This window comes from Macaca thibetana, chromosome X (assembly GCF_024542745.1).
Source record: "Macaca thibetana thibetana isolate TM-01 chromosome X, ASM2454274v1, whole genome shotgun sequence".
NCBI classification, from domain to species: Eukaryota; Metazoa; Chordata; class Mammalia; order Primates; family Cercopithecidae; genus Macaca; species Macaca thibetana.
This window is the reverse complement of record NC_065598.1, coordinates 16,221,072-16,236,920: the sequence shown is the minus strand read 5'-3', so window position 1 is coordinate 16,236,920 and position 15,849 is coordinate 16,221,072. Positions and strand designations below refer to the sequence as shown.

Genomic DNA, 15,849 nt, shown 5'->3' with positions numbered 1-15,849 from the left:
CCAGGCATAGTAGCACATGCCTGTAGTCCCAGCTACTTGGGAGACTGAGGTGGGAGGATCCCTTGAGCCCAAGAGGTCAAGACTGCAGTGAGCCCTGAAAATGCCAATGCACTCCAGCCTGGGCTACTGAGCAAGACCCTATCAAAAAAACAGAAACAAACAAAAAACAAAAAAAAAACGAAAACAACAACAACAAAAAACAAAAAAACACAAAAAATCCCTAAAACTGAAAATAAGTCAAAGGCAGTACTTTGCAGGCAGTGATTTTCAGCTTGAGGGCAGGGCCGTATAGCAGAATCTTTAGAGGGCTTATGTAGTTTGAAACTCCTTCAGTAGCATCATTTTCTACATTTTGAAAGCGGAAATGATCCCATATCTTTCTGATGTCAACTACAGGAAGTATAGTGTGGCAGTCTGGGCTCTAGAGAGTGAGGTAAAAATAATAAACTGCTTGAAGAACATTGTTCAAAAGCATATCATGTCACTCCCAAGGGGGTTACAATTGGGTTTTTGGTGGGGAGGGCAGCAGTGGGGTTAAAAAAAATCTTCATGTCTAAAGTGCAGATATGCACACAGCACATAAACAGATGCACAAGACATCTCTGGAGTTAAAATTTCCTGGAGGGTGGCGATTAGAAACAAGTGTTTAACAAGGCTCCTTAGGAGGGTGATAATGGCTTAAGAAAGGTTGAGAGAGGCTGGGTGTGACCTGTAATCCTAGCACTTTGGGAGGCTGAGGCTGGCAGATCACTTGAGGTCAGGAGTTTGAGACCAGCCTGGCCAACATAGTAAAACCCTGTCTCTGCTAAAAGTACAAAAATTAGCCGGGTGTGGGGGCACACGCCTGTAATCCCAGTTACTTGGGAGGCTGAGAGGCAGGAGAATTGCTTGAGCCCAGGAAGCGGAGGTTGCAGTGAGCCAAGATCATACCACTGCACTCCAGCCTGGGCGACAGAGCAAGACTCTGTCTCAAAAAAAAAAGAAAATAAGAAAGGTTGAGAGAGACCGTTCAAAGGCAATGGGACCCAATACTGATACTTTGATACTTCATGGGTGTTTTGCGGAGGAGAGTTGCGAGGATAAAGAAGAAATAAAAATCTAGCTTCTGGGGCACTGCTGTGAGCAGGCTATTGGGGTCAGCTTGAGCCATTGGTTAACTTGGACAAACTTGAAGTTAACATTTGAACTCTTATCTGGTAAGGGGTAGCAGAAAGTTCCCTTCCCTTCTCTGTGCTTCGTGCCTCCATATTCCCCACTGTCGTCACTTCACCCCCTGCATCCCCCAGCTGGATGTGAAAAGTGGAACTTGAACTTGAGGGCTGGCTGTTTTGTCAGGATACAGGATGCCAAGAGTTGAGAGGGCCCAAGGTCTTCCTGTGATCTTTTATATGACACGTCACATGCCAGAACCACAGCGTTAGGCTGGTAGACACGAGGCCACCCGGTCAGTGATGAGTGGGGCCGCCTCTAGGTCCTGTGTTCCTTCCGTAGGGTCATTCATTAAGAAAGCACAGCGAGGTCTGGGAGATAGCATGATGTCAAGTGTCTGTTTGTGAAGTGTTTTTCTCACTCGCTGGTGGATAGCGTGAGATCAGAGTGGAAATTGGAGATGACCCGAGCACTGAGGAGTTAAGGAAGGAGAGCAAGCAACAGGGTGATTCTGGCAGAAAAGTGGAGCAAGGGAGTTGGTTTGGCATTTCTGGATTCTTTTGAGGTCTCCCACACCATCTTTGTAGTTTTGGGCAGGATCACAGAGCTATCTTGGCCCTCACATTTCTTTCTTTCTTTTTTTTTTTTAAGACGGGGTCTCCCTCTGTGGTCCAGGCTGGAGTGCAGTGGTGTGATCATGGCTCACTGCAACCTTGACCTCCGGGGTTCAAGTGTTCTTCCTGCCTCAGCCTCCCTCTCTCTCTCTCTTTTAAATCTATAGAATTAGTTGAATCAGACTGAGGTTACTTTCAAGTCTATTATGTTATGAGGGTCAGTACTTAACAAAGTAAGGTATGTCTAATAATTTCTTTATTAATAATAACTGAACCTCACAGCCAGATCATTATAATTGCAAATAATTAAACCAGAGACTTTGGGGGATTCCACATAGGATAAAACCACAGCACAGGTGCTCTTCCTTCAGTGCTCAGGGTTCTATTTAGTTTTCTCCTTCACTGGGATATCTTTTTTACTAATACTTGGAATTCTTCAAAACTAACTTCTCCATCTCCATTCTTGTCCAGTTCTTGAAAGAGATCATCTAGAGTGTTTGGACCCTAAAAGAATGGGAGAGGGGAGGGGAGAAAAAATGAATCAGTTACTGCTACACGTTCTCAGAAATTAGAGGCCTTGGGTCTGTGTGCGAAGGCGGCAGCCCAGGTTTCCAGTGACATGCATCTAATAGCTAACAGAGGGAGACCAGCTCTAGCTGTCATGTTGCTCTGTGTCATAGAACTGGCTACCTTTCCCCCCCCCCCATATCACACATTTATTATTTTAATACAATGTGTATTTTAATACAGTTGTTTTCTTATGTAATCTTGGGTCTTTTTCTTTATGCCTCTAAAAACATTCTTCTGAGAAGGGATCTTTGGGCTTCACTGGATTGCCCATGGTGCACAAACAGTTGAGGACCCCTGCCCCAAGGTTTTCCTGGGAGCTGGGTTTGTCTCCTGCTCCAGGGCTAGGGCTGACATATTACATGAGGCAGCAGGCTGGGAGGGCTCCTTCTATAATCCTTTTGGGGTCCACACATTGACTCCAGAACTCAACCACTTAACTAACCACTGCCCAGTTTTTCCCAAACGCTGAGTTATGCAAAATGACTTTGGCTCAATGGTTCCCATGCTTTAGCATGCATCAGAATCACACGATAGGCGTGCTGGCCTTAGCAAATACAGATTGCCAGCCCCACCTCCAGAGTTTCTGACTCACTAGGCCTGGGGTGGGGCCTGAGAATCTGTACACAAGGTCTTGCTCTGTCACCCAGGCTGGAGTGCAGTGGCATGATCACAGCTCACTGCAGCTTCCACCTCCTGGGCTCAAATGATCCTCCTGCCTCAGCCTCCCAAGTAGTTGGGACTAAAGGCATGCACCACCACACCCGGCTAATTTTTGAAAATTTTTAGTAGAGACAAGGTCTTGCTGTGGTGTCCAGGCTGGAGAATCTATAGTTTCAGCAGCTTCCCAGGTGGTGCCAGTGCTGCTGCTCTGGGACCACACTTGGAGAACCACTGCTTGAGATGTCATGTGAGATCGTGTGCAGGCTTTTTGACTACTGAACTTCCTGCAGTGTCTTAAGCGGACTTAATTTTTGTCTCTACCATAAAACTCTAACCTTAAAGCCATTACTACTTGGATTTTCAGGTAGGAGTCTATCTGTGCAAAATACTACTTAGAAAACCGATTGAAATAACCGTTCAGTTTGTCAGTTTCAAATTAGACTATATTACATATATGTATATATAAATTGTGGTAAAAAGCACAGAGCATTGAATTTATGCTCTTAATCATTTTTAAGCATACAGCCCGGTAGTGCTAAGTAGATTCACAATGTTGTGCAACACATCTCTATGGAAGATCTGTTTTAACCCCTAAGATTCCTACAAAAACACTCAGCACTTTGCTTTGATTACAAGACCAAACCGTAAGTTACTTATTCAGCCTTTGATTTATGAATATGAAACACTGTTTTCCTGAAGCCTTTACTAGATTCTAAACCATACATGGTGATGATATATGGAAACAGAGTATGGTGGAAAACCTTAGTAATGGAAACCTTATGGAAATATAATCAGGTACATGTAAGTACACTTTCAGAACTTACCATTTGTCTTCCTACCTTGTTCCAGATTATGTCTTATGTACTTTTTGTAGGAAGGACATAAACTATAGAAAAAGTTACTCATGTTACCTTTTGAGTTAACTTGTTTGAGTACATGGCCTAGGCTTTCTTGTTAGATGATTATTTTTCTTCCTTTTAGAAAAAAATAAAGGGTTTTTAAAAATTTAAAATGTCTCACTAACTTGTTTTGCTTTTTAATTAAAAAGTCCATTTTTCTGCTAGTGATTTTAACTGTTTTTACAAGTTCTTCTGTATTTCAACTATAAGAAAATGAGAAAATATCAGATTACAGGGTCATTGAATTCAGCTTTTTTTCTTTTTAGTATTAAAAACAGAAGTCTTTCCAATTGTCATATTGGCAGAAGGGACATTTCTGGTTAAAATCTGGAGAGCTGGTTAAAATATTTGAAGAAATGTTCTCTCCTGAAGTTAGAGCTAAATAGTGACTGAGTCATAAAGAACAATTGCATGTCATTTCTGTTGTGAAGATGGTTTTTAGTTGCAAAATGACAATGACTGTCTCGTTTGAGTCCTCTGCTTAACTAGACCCGACCTTGGGCTTCCCCTCTTTGTCCTTGTATCTGACCACCCTTAATATCTGATCACCTGGCCTGCCTTCAGCTAGGATCCTATCAAGGCAATTTAACCAAAAACTCCTTATCCTGGATATTTCCCTGGTAATTTTCCATCCATTGGCCCCCCCATCCTGTTCCATGATCGTAAATCCCCACTTGTCCATTTAGGAGTTGAGCCCAATCTCTCTCCCCATGGCAAGAACCTGTTTCAGTATGGATCGCCATGGCCCTCCTGGAGTGAGTTGCCTTACCATCTTTAGCAAATGTCCTCAGTCAGTTTTTTCTTTAGCAAAAGGAAAGTACTGTATATTGGAGAGAGGAGGATCAGCTCTTCTCTCCACTCTGTTGCCTTGAATACATTTTGATTTTGACAACTCTGGGGTGATTTTGATGTGAAACTTTATGGCCCAGGAAATTTAGTCCTTTCTTGAAAGTTGTTTAGAAATGCATGGTTGCCTCATTAATACAAATTTAAGTGATGAACACAAATTTAAATGCTTTTGAAATATAAATGAGTGCTGACAAGGCAATTTGTCAGTGGGTTTTCCTAACAGACTGCTAAGTAAATGTTGGTCTTGTTGAGGGATTTTACATATAAAAATGAAGCCCATCCAAGGCCAGCTAACACTATTTTGCAATCCTCTTTGTTTTCCTAAAGCCTGGCACAGAATTACTGAATCCTTGCTGAAGGCCTTAGTGGGTTTGCTTGATGACTTGTGGCTCTTCCAGGCATAATTTGGCATTGCTTCCATTTACCATGGCTAGTCCTGCAGAGTCCTGTGCTGAGGCTGCGGGAGGGAGAGAAGGCTTGGCCCTTGTTTTCTGAGAGCTTGCCTTCTGAAATGTGGCCTGACTTAAGGGGAAGAAAGCCCACCTGCATGTGTCCTCCCTCAAGCGATGGTCCCTATAAAGCTTTACCAGAGTCCTCTCCCCTCCTTCCCTCCCCACCATCAGTCCCATTAAGCGGGCTCTGCGGATGGCCACTTACTTTGAGTAAACTGGGGAATTCAGCCTGAATTAATAGCTTCAGTTCATCCTTTGACAACTGGTCTGGATCACCTTCTTTGGCTGCATATTTTTCAAAAATCCTCTTCAGTTCCTCAGGAGACTTTTTAGTGCTCATTCTGGTGCCCTATAAATTGGGAAGAAAATAAAACTTACCAAAAAGCTGAAGCAGAGTTTTGTGCTGAGGGTTGTCAGCAGGATTTTAGTGCCATTGGGCCATTTCCTTGGCATAAATGGGGAAGAATAAGGAAAAGAGAACGTTGGGGTGGGAATGACACCAGTAACTGCCAACATGTTTTAAAAATAAGCATCTTAGGCCGGGCATGGTAGCTCATGCCTGTAATCCCAGCACTTTGGGAGGCCGAGGAGGGTGGATCACTTGAGGTCAGGAGTTCGAGACTGTGGAAGCCTGGCCAACATGGTGAGACCCTGTCTCTATACCAAAATTAGCCGGGTGTAGTGGCACGTGCCTGTAGTCCCAACTACTTGGAAGACTGAGGCAGGAGAATCGCTTGAACCCGGGAGGCAGAGGTTGCAGTGAGTGCGATGCCAGTGCACTCCAGCCTGGGCGACAGAGTGAGCCTCCGTCGCAAAAACAAACAAACAAACAAACAAACAAACAAAAAAACCATCTTAGATAGTATGTTGAATGTCTGTTCTTAGAGTATATCTGTTAGGAGATGGGGGGGATGGTCCCTGGAGCCAAAGATTTTTATTAGCAATTAATGGCATTCTTCACTTTTTATGTACCTGATCTGCACTCTGCAGGCTGTGGTCTTCAAGAATACTTGACCACAGTTTCTAGCTTCTAAATTACAGGGAATATCTTCAGATGGCATAAACTCACCTTCTCCCCAGACCATTATCTTTCACACAATTCTGAAAGGAAGCAGAGTATTAATGCAAACAGAAGGAGCTCTAGGTAGTACCAAAATCACACTAACCTGGTCGCCCAGTAGTGAAACAGCTAGAAGAATCAAAGAGGAGTTTGAAAAGCTGAGCAGAATCGTGAGACTTATATAGTCTTTACAGGCACACCACCCTGATTATGAAAATATCCTTTTGTTGGCCATTTAAGGGTAATTATTAATGGTTTTTGACACCCAGGCTTAAGACTGCATGAACTCCATCCATAATTAAGGGCAAGATCCAATAAAGGTCCATCTCGACAGTTGCTTCATGGTTCAGAGTCCTAAGTGTAAGCTTGAATTTTTTTCCCCCTGAGATTATGTTTTCCCTCCAATGTATAATTATGATATTTGCTCACAGTTCACATTTCATAAACTTAGATATAGAGGATTATTTTCAATTTAGTTGCATATTTAGACTTTAAAAAATAACTTTCGGCCGGGCGCGGTGGCTCAAGCCTGTAATCCCAGCACTTTGGGAGGCCGAGACGGGCGGATCACAAGGTCAGGAGATCAAGACCATCCTGGCTAACACGGTGAAACCCCGTCTCTACTAAAAATACAAAAAACTAGCCAGGCGAGGTGGCGGGCGCCTGTAGTCCCAGCTACTCGGGAGGCTGAGGCAGGAGAATGGCGTAAACCCGGGAGGCGGAGCTTGCAGTGAGCTGAGATCCGGCCACTGCACTCCAGCCTGGGCGACAGAGCGAGACTCTGTCTCAAAAAAAAAAAAAAAAAAAAAAGCTTTCTTCATATCCAAAAAAAAAAAATGCTGCCCTGTTCAGTAGCTCATGCCTGTAATCCCAGCACTTTGGGAGGCTGAGGCAGGAGGATGGCTTGAGGTGAGGAGTTTGATACCAGCCTGGTCAACATAGCAAGACCTCATTTCTACTGAAAAATTTAAAAAATCAGCCAGGTGTGGTGGTACATGCCTGTAGTCCCAGCTACTGTAGAGGCTGAGGTGGGAGGATTCCTTGAGCCTGGGAGGTTGAGGCAAGAGCGAGCCATGATTGTGCCACTGCACTCCAGCCTGAGTGACAGAGTGAGATCCTGTCTGTAAAAAAGAAAAAATGCTGTCATAGAAGGACAATATTACATAGTTTAAAAAATTACAGTATGGCCGTTGAAGTCCTTCTGATGTCTTTACATATTAGCAGTTTAAATATTTGAATACATGAATGAATGAATGGAAGTATTGCTTCAGAAGCGGGTTTAAGAAGTGGAAAGAAGATACTCAGTACTTTGTGGTTTTATTTGGCAAATCAAAATATTGGGTAACATGGTCATTTTTTCAGCTCTTTTATTATTTGTTGGTCCCATGTCTCCTTTTTATTTCTCATTATCCTTTTCCTTACCAAATATATTTTGTTACCATTCGAAAAACTTGTGAGAACACTTGACTTACTCTTGTTCAATTGGAAATACTTCAAACTTTTTGGAACTGCCGTGATTTAAAATTGCCAAGGAAATTGATTTCTACTGGAAAGAGTTCCATGAAATAAGTAGGACATTTCCAAGGGACATTGATCTAATGCTGATTGTAACTCACAGGAAGGGGTTCCAGGTGGATTTTAAGAGCACTTTACAGCTTTGAAACACTTGTACACTTCCACACTTAAATAATTTTCTCTGACTCTGCCTTATATCACCTGCAAACTGAGGACTGAACTATTGGGACTGTATTTCTCCCTGATGTTTCTCAGCTCTAAAATTCTAGGGCCTTATTTACATTGGAGAACAAATGGGAAATCTAATAGAATTCCTTAAAAGCTTCCCGCCAATCTTGAGCATTTATCATTCCATGTGTCTTTGCTGTCTTGTATATATTATTCTTGTTTTTATTATGGATTCTTGACTTTGCTATGTACCAATATAGAATATGTATTAACTCACTGGTTGGAGTAAAGACAGGCATTTTATTTTTAGTTATAAGATTTTACACAAAAATATTCTGATTTTGGCAATGCATTTTAATCAAGATTTTAGAAAATTGCCAGTGTTTTTACACATATGTTCTGTTTTCCTGGGAGGAAGTAGGCTTTTGTGCTTAATCATAACAAGAACTATCTTTTTTTTAACATCTTTTAAAAAATATTTCAAATCTACAGAAAAGTGGCAAGAATAGTGCAATGAACGCCAGTCTGCCATTCAACTAGATTCACTAATTGCTAACATCTCCACATTTGCTTTCTCTTTCTCTGGACAGACACTTTCTTCCGCCCCTGAGTCATTTGAGAATGAATTAAAGACATCTAGATGCTTCCCCCCTAAACACCTCAGCATCTGTCTCCTAAGGACAAAGACATTCTCCTATGTAACCACAATGCCATTATCATAGCCCATGTCAAATCTCCCCAGTTGTTGAATAGCATCTTAAATTATCTTTTCTCTCAGATTACCACTTGTGAGCTAAAATCAAATGGGGCGATTATTACATTTCTTGCATCTGGTTTTTTTGTTTGTTTTTTTGAGGCCGCTTCACTGTGTCACTCAGGTTAGAGTGCAGTGGCGCAAACACAGCTCACTGCAGCCTCAACCTCCCCGGGCTCAGGTGATCCTCCTACGTCAGCCTTCCAAGTAGCTGGGACTACAGGCATGCACCACCATGCCCAGATAATTTTTTTTTTTTTTTAATTTCTTGTAGAGAAATACAACATGGGTTTTGCCGTGTTGCCCAGGATGGTCTCCAACTCCTGGGCTCAAATGATCTGCCCGCCTCAGTCTCCCAAAGTGCTGGGATTATAGGCGTGAGCCACTGCATCTGTATTGAAGAAATGATTTTAATAACTATATGTCATCTTAGTAACGATACATTTGATGAAAGATAACATGTTCTATATAACACACCCATATATTACATATGACATGTGTGTATGTATATATATAAATTATCTCTAAGAAAAACTTTTGGAGCAGTATTGGTTAATAGTCTTTTAGACTACAAATCTCTTATTTCAAGGGACAACTTCTGATTAGAATTGGCCCAATGTGGCTGGGCACGGTGGCTCACGCCTGTAATCCCAGCACTTTGGGATGCCGAGGTGGGCGGATCACCTGAGGTCAGGAGTTTGAGACCAGCCTGACCAACATGGAGAAACCTCATATCTACTAAAAATACAAAAATTAGCCAGGCATGGTGGTGCATGCTTGTAATCCCAGCTACTCAGGAGGCTGAGGCAGGAGAATTGCTTGAACCCTGGAGGTGGAGGTTGCGTTGAGCCGAGATCATGCCATTACATTCCAGCATGGGCAACAAGAGTGAAACTTTGTCTTAAAAAAAAAAAAAAAAAAAAAAAAAATGGGCCCAATGCTGCCTATTGTCAGAATTTCTACTTGCAGCCAATGCTAGCAAAACTCGAACCTGAAAAACAGCCTGTGGGGCTTCTTAAGTTTTTACTTGTTCACTTCTACCAGTCACATCTCTTGTCTCTTATTTTTCTCTTTACCCATAGACTTAAAAGCATGAGGGTAAACTTGCACTTGGAAACATGAAAAATCCACTAATAGATACTCTTGTGAAACATTAACTAAAAATATATGGAGACAAGTGATAAATACAGGGTGTGTTCACAAGGGTGCGTTTTGAAACTAGAGAAGGGGGGAAAATGTCAGGCACAAGGGTGGTACTGGAAAAATGGAGAGGCAAAGGTTATTTATCACCTCACTGTTCAATTGTTTGATCTTTGGACAGACTTAATTTTTCCTAGGAAAGCCAAGAGTAACATATCTTAAGAGCTCTGGGCACCACAGGCTTCTGTGGGTTATTCTGCTTGAAGTTGACAGCACGGAGTATCTTGAAAAGCACCTTCAGGAAGAGGGTACAGTGTTAGTACCTGGTCCCTGCAAAACAAAATGGGTGTGAAATGCTATCCATGGGTTCTTACTATCTTTGATCCTGAAGTTTAAAAGAGACCTTGAATACTCAAACACAACTTTCCCAGAAAGTATAGCTTGCTTGTCACCTGACCTGGTGTCTACCTTCCCTGGACCTTCAGACAAAGTTCACTTCCAACCTTTGCCTGGGCTGTGAGGCTCACTTCTTTTGGGTCAGCCTGTGCTCACCTTCAGCAGTTGAGTTCCCAGAGGCCTCCTGACCATAGCCTATGCTTCTTAAGGGCATATTTTTACCATGGGTAGTGTGCTGACCTAGGCATCCAACTCTCATGGCCTCATTAAATCCTTGCTGCAACTTTATGAAGTGGATGCTGTTGGTCCCCCCAGTCTGTAGAGACATCCAAGGATCTGCTCAAGGTCACATTACTGGTCAGTAGTAGAGCTGGGATTCAAGTTCAGGCCCAGCCTGCACCCTCAACCACCATGCCACATTCCCCTCCCAGGAGAAGGGCTTCTCTGAGGACAACCATTGTATGTTAACATTAGGACCACAAGTAGTATCACACTTAAGTATTATGTTTACATCTGGAGGTATAAGAAGGTTCTTTTCTGAGGTGTAAGAAAGTTCTTTTCCTGATGAAAATGATATAGGCTCTTGTCTGTTTTGAGCTGCTATAACAGAGTACCTGAGACTGGCTAATTTATAAAGAAAAGAAATTTATTTCCTCACAGTTCTAGAGGGTGGCTGAGAAGTCCAAGATCAAGGTGCTGGCATCTGGTGAGGGCCTTCTTGCTGTGTCATCATGTGGTGGAAGGTATCACATGGGTGAGAGAGAGGGAAGGGGACTGAGCTCATCCTTTTACCAGGAACCCATTCCCATGATAACTAACCCATTCCAATGATAATGGCATTAATCCATTCATGGGGGCAGAGCCCTTATAACTTAATTGCTTCTTAAAGGTTCCAGCTGTCAACACTGTTGCACTGGGGATTAAGCTTGCAACACATCAACTTTGGGCAATGCAGTCAAACCATAGCAGCCTTCTTTTACCAGTGGGGAAAAAAACAAGTTTAAAAGACTGGAAAAATACATATGTACTTATGGGACTGCTCATTGGTTTCCCCATTGTAGATTCCATTCTCACACTACTTGGTGACACAATGCAGGTTGGAAGCCAGAAATGGGGAAAAAAACTGCTTTAGGTTAGAGGCAGGACTCTGTCAGGCAGGACTGGGCATAGTGTGTACTCGGCCTCTGAGCAGGGCACCATTCCTCCCTTCCCGTCTGCTGAAGTGACTTACTTGCAACTTGGGACATCCATGAGTATCTCAGACACCCCTCTGCTACTCTCTGGCCCACTGACCCATCCCTTAGTCTCCTCTGTTAGTTTTTAATACATTTAAAACGCTGGGAGATTCCATTATTGAGTACTTGATCTGAACTTGACACTGTGTTGAACTCCTCAGTGGAGATGGAAAATAAAAAGATGTAATCCTTGTGCTTGATGAGCCTATACTTAATTTTTGAGAGGAGATGCATTTATGAAATAATAGACGAAGTTAAAGCTGTTTGTAGTAAATAACGGTATTAGATTCCTATGGTTGTTGTAACGAATTACCACAAACACAGTGACTTGAAACACATACACATTTCTTCTGGAAGTCAGAGATATAAAGTGGGTTGGCAGGGCAGTGTTCCTTCTGGAGGATGTAGGAGAGAATCCATTTCCTTGCTTTTTCCGGCTTCTAGAGGCCACTTGCACATGGCCGTCCTCCATCTTCAAAGCCAGCAGCATAGCATCTTCCAGTCTCTCTGATCTCTGCTTTGTGGTCATATCCCCTTTTCTGACCCTGACCCTCCTGCCTCCCTCTTTTACGAGCCTTTGTGGTTACACTGGGCCCACCCTGATAATCCAGAATCTTCCCTCCTCCAGAACCTCAATTTACAGGCTGGGCATGGTGGCTCATTCCTGTAATCCCAGCACTTTGGGAGGCCAAGGCTGGAGGATCATTTGAAGCCAGGAGTTCAAGATCAGCCTGGGCAACATGGCGAAACCCCATCTCTACAAAAAAATACCAAAAAATTCAAGCCTGTAATCCCAGCACTTTGGGAGGCCGAGACGGGCGGATCACGAGGTCAGGAGATCGAGACCATCCTGGCTAACACGGTGAAACCCCGTCTCTACTAAAAATACAAAAAACTAGCCGGGCGAGGTGGCGGGCGCCTGTAGTCCCAGCTACTCAGGAGGCTGAGGCAGGAGAATGGCGCAAACCCGGGAGGCGGAGCTTGCAGTGAGCTGAGATCCGGCCACTGCACTCCAGCCCGGGCTACAGAGCAAGACTCCGTCTCAAAAAAAAAAAAAAAAAAAAAAAAAAAAAAAAAACCAAAAAATTAGCCAGACATGGTGGCATGCACCTGTGGCCCCAGCTACTTGGAAGGCTGAGGTGGGAGGATCACTTGAAGCCAGGAGTCAGAGGCTGTAATGAGCTGTGATCATGCCACTGCACCCCAGCCTTAGAGACAGAGTGAGATCCTGTCTCAAAAAAAAAAAAAAAAAAAAAAAAAATCTTCAAGTTAATCACATCTGCAAGTCCCTTTTGCTATAGATTCATAGGTTTCAGGGACTAGGATGTGGATAGCTTTGGGGTAGGGGAGGCATTATTCAGTCTCCTACCATGAGTTACTGAAAATGAATTGACAATGTATAGGTTATTTATTTGGTAGGCTGAGCATAACAATGGCATTAATTATGAGGCAGTAAGGGGAACTGGACGGGGCCCCTAAAGCCTGAGGAATGGGAGGGAGAAGGCATCTTGGGAAAAGTAGAGAAGGAGGTGGTCCGTGTATAGTATGGTGGTGGGTAGGAGAGTGGAGGTGCCATTGACAATGGCCCCAGCTAGCTGAGGTAGAAGCTACAGGTTAGAATACACGAGGAGGGCATGGCTAGTCTGGGCTCCTGTGTGAGGTAGGACCTGAGAGCCACCCAGAAGAGTTTAGGTTTAGTCTGTAGGGATGGAGGCTGCTGGAGCTAGCAGTGTAACCCAACATTAGGGAAAGTAATGCTGATGTAAAACTGCTTGATACTTTATGTACAGCTTGGATATGACTTACAATCAAAATCAGAATCAGGCTTGAAAACCTAATGAGTAGTAGGAAAGGAATGAGTTGGAGAATACTTGTAAAGAATACTACAGGAGGCCAGGCGTGGTGGCTCATGCCTATAATTCCAGCACTTTGGGAGGCCAAGGCGGGCGGATTGCTTCAACCCAGGAATTCAAGACCAGCCTGGGCAACATGATGAAACCCCGATGCTACAAAATGGAAAGGAAAAATGCTAGAGGAAATTGCTGTGTGTTGCCTAAGAGTCTGGAAATAGAAATAGCTGCTGGTGAGTGGCTTTCCCTTTGTCTCCAGGTGAAATATTCAAAGATAAGGAACAAGAGGAAAGCCGAGCTTACCAGGGGAGGTCAGGTAGGTCCCGTCAGGAATTTCACTGTTGCTAAGAGAACCTCACTCCTGTAGACTTTGTTGTTTAAGGCACTTGGGATGCTGTAAAGTCTTGAACTCATTACACTTTTATTACGGGCTGCAGAAAACATCGGTAAAGGTTAATTAGTGCCATATTTATCCTTACATGCTGCTTTTACATCTCCTGAAGCCTTATCGCATATTGATCCTTTCTTATTTTTTTTGTGCTATATGGCTCAGTTCCAAGAGAGGGCAGATCTGGGGATCAGATGACAGCCAGTATTTAGGCTGAATTAGAGGAAGCAAAGGCAATCCTTTTGCAACGGAAGATGCGTTTTCCTTTCAGATGCATCTAGATCTAGAGTATTTTGGAAATGTTGGTGTTAAATCTAAAGCATATTTGAGATTATTTCTTTAACCACCCCAGTATTGATAAAATAGGTATGTTTTGAAACTGTGATGTTCTTCTGTCTCTCAGGGTTTTAGTGGAAGGAATGCAGGGAAGAAAGACATTTTTGTTAATTTTTGCTGCTGAATCAGGTTGCTTATAACCCAAGAGGCAGCCACCCATCATCATCTTGTAGGATCTAGCTTGTAGGATCATCTGATAACTCTGCAAGACAGCTGGTGTGTCAGGCTTGGACACCATAGTCTCTGCCCTCCCCTGACCTTCCCCTTCCTGAGTGTTGGGGTTCCACCAGCTGGTGCCTGGCGGTGTTCTTCTTTGCCTGAGTATGCAATGGTGATTCCCAGATGAGACCTCCTAAGCTAGGTCCACACAGAACCCTCCTGTCCCCTTACTCCATCAGTGACTTGCCTGTCAATTCTCTCCCTGCTTTTCTCCTTTCACTGATGTTCAGGGCAACATTTGGTACTGGAGACCTATTTTCACCTGCTTCCCACCTCTTCTCTAGCATTTTTTTGCCTTCTCCAATGGTTCCTATGCTAGCATGTTTTAATCAGAGGATCACAGTGGCGTTTATACCTTGGATTTTCTTTCTGTGCTATCATTTCAGGAGAAGGTCGTGTTTATTACTTCTGAAAACACCAGGGATAATGTGAACTAATACCCTAGTGTAAGGCCTAAATACTACATTTTACTCTTGATGACTTAAACTTGTATTTTCATTGGTAAAATACTATGTGCAAAGTTTAAAAAGCCAACAGTTCTGAGAAGTCTATAATGACAAAGTCATTAATCCTCACTCCCTCTCTACCACTCTTTAGCTTCTTCTGGCTGTTTCTCCTAGTGTTTGTCTCCATGTTGCTAAATAATCTCATAGTATTCTTTGAGGACTTTTTAGACTTCTCTCACTTTGTTCAAGGAGTTTTTAATGCTCTTAGGCAGCCCCTATGCCTACTGCATTTTCCTTCTCTCCCCACCTCCCACCTCCCAACCCCCTACACTTGACTTTTGGAAATATTTTCTGGTCTTAAAGTGCTTGTCAAGTTCATCCCAAGTAAGCAGTAAGGCAGGTTTCCTGTTCTTTTTCTTCACATTTTTGAGACAAGGTCTTGCTTTGTTGCCCAGGCTGGAGTGCAGTGGTGTGATCATAGCTCACTGCAACCTCCACCTCCTAGGCTCAAGCAATCTTTCCACCTCAGCCTCCTGAATAGCTGGGACTGCAGCCTGTGTCACCACACCCAGCTAATTTTTGTATTTTTTTGTAGAGACCATGTTGTCCAGGCTGGTCTTGAACTTCTGGCTCAGGTGATCTGTCTGCCTTGGTCTCCCAAAGTGTTGGGATTGCAGGCATGAGCCACTGCACCTGGCCTCCTGTTCTTAGTTGGCTAATTTTACTCTAATCTCAATGCTTTACACCAGAATATTTCTTGAATACCAACCTTGCCAGTAACTGAACAAACTACATGTAAAGACTCTTCTTGGGTATTGGAACCCAACACAGTGAGGAAGGGTAGACTGAAGAGTCATAGTGCACTTCTATCAAGAAATTAGGGGAGGTTATCTCTGTAGTCTGCCTGGATGGTTCAGGTTGTCTGAAACTTAAATGGAAGTTAAGGCTCTGAATACACGTAGGACTTCTGAATCTGTGGCAGGTAGTGCAGTCTTACCTGATTTAGAGAATACATAGAGAGGCCAGGCATCTATGTGCAACTCAGCTTCATCAGCCAGAAGCGAATGCCCTCTCTCACCTCACCCCAGTAATACTTAACCTAGCCATAATTAGCCAACCAAAGATAGGAACAAGATGCCAAGGCCAAGA

The 15,849-nt window shown here is 43.2% G+C and overlaps 2 protein-coding genes across 3 annotated transcripts in view; one reads left to right on the top strand and one right to left on the bottom strand.

Annotated features, from left to right (window-relative positions):
• Positions 1-15,849, top strand: part of CTPS2 (CTP synthase 2) — a 122,541-nt gene that overhangs the window by 57,174 nt on the left and 49,518 nt on the right. The window lies entirely within an intron of this gene.
• S100G (S100 calcium binding protein G) lies at positions 2,120-5,533 on the bottom strand. The gene is made up of 2 exons (XM_050777674.1): positions 5,399-5,533; positions 2,120-2,267 (listed from the first exon to the last, which is right to left on the bottom strand). The coding sequence occupies exons 1-2, from the start codon at positions 5,531-5,533 to the stop codon at positions 2,163-2,165; spliced, it is 240 nt and encodes a 79-aa protein (XP_050633631.1). The 3' UTR covers positions 2,120-2,162.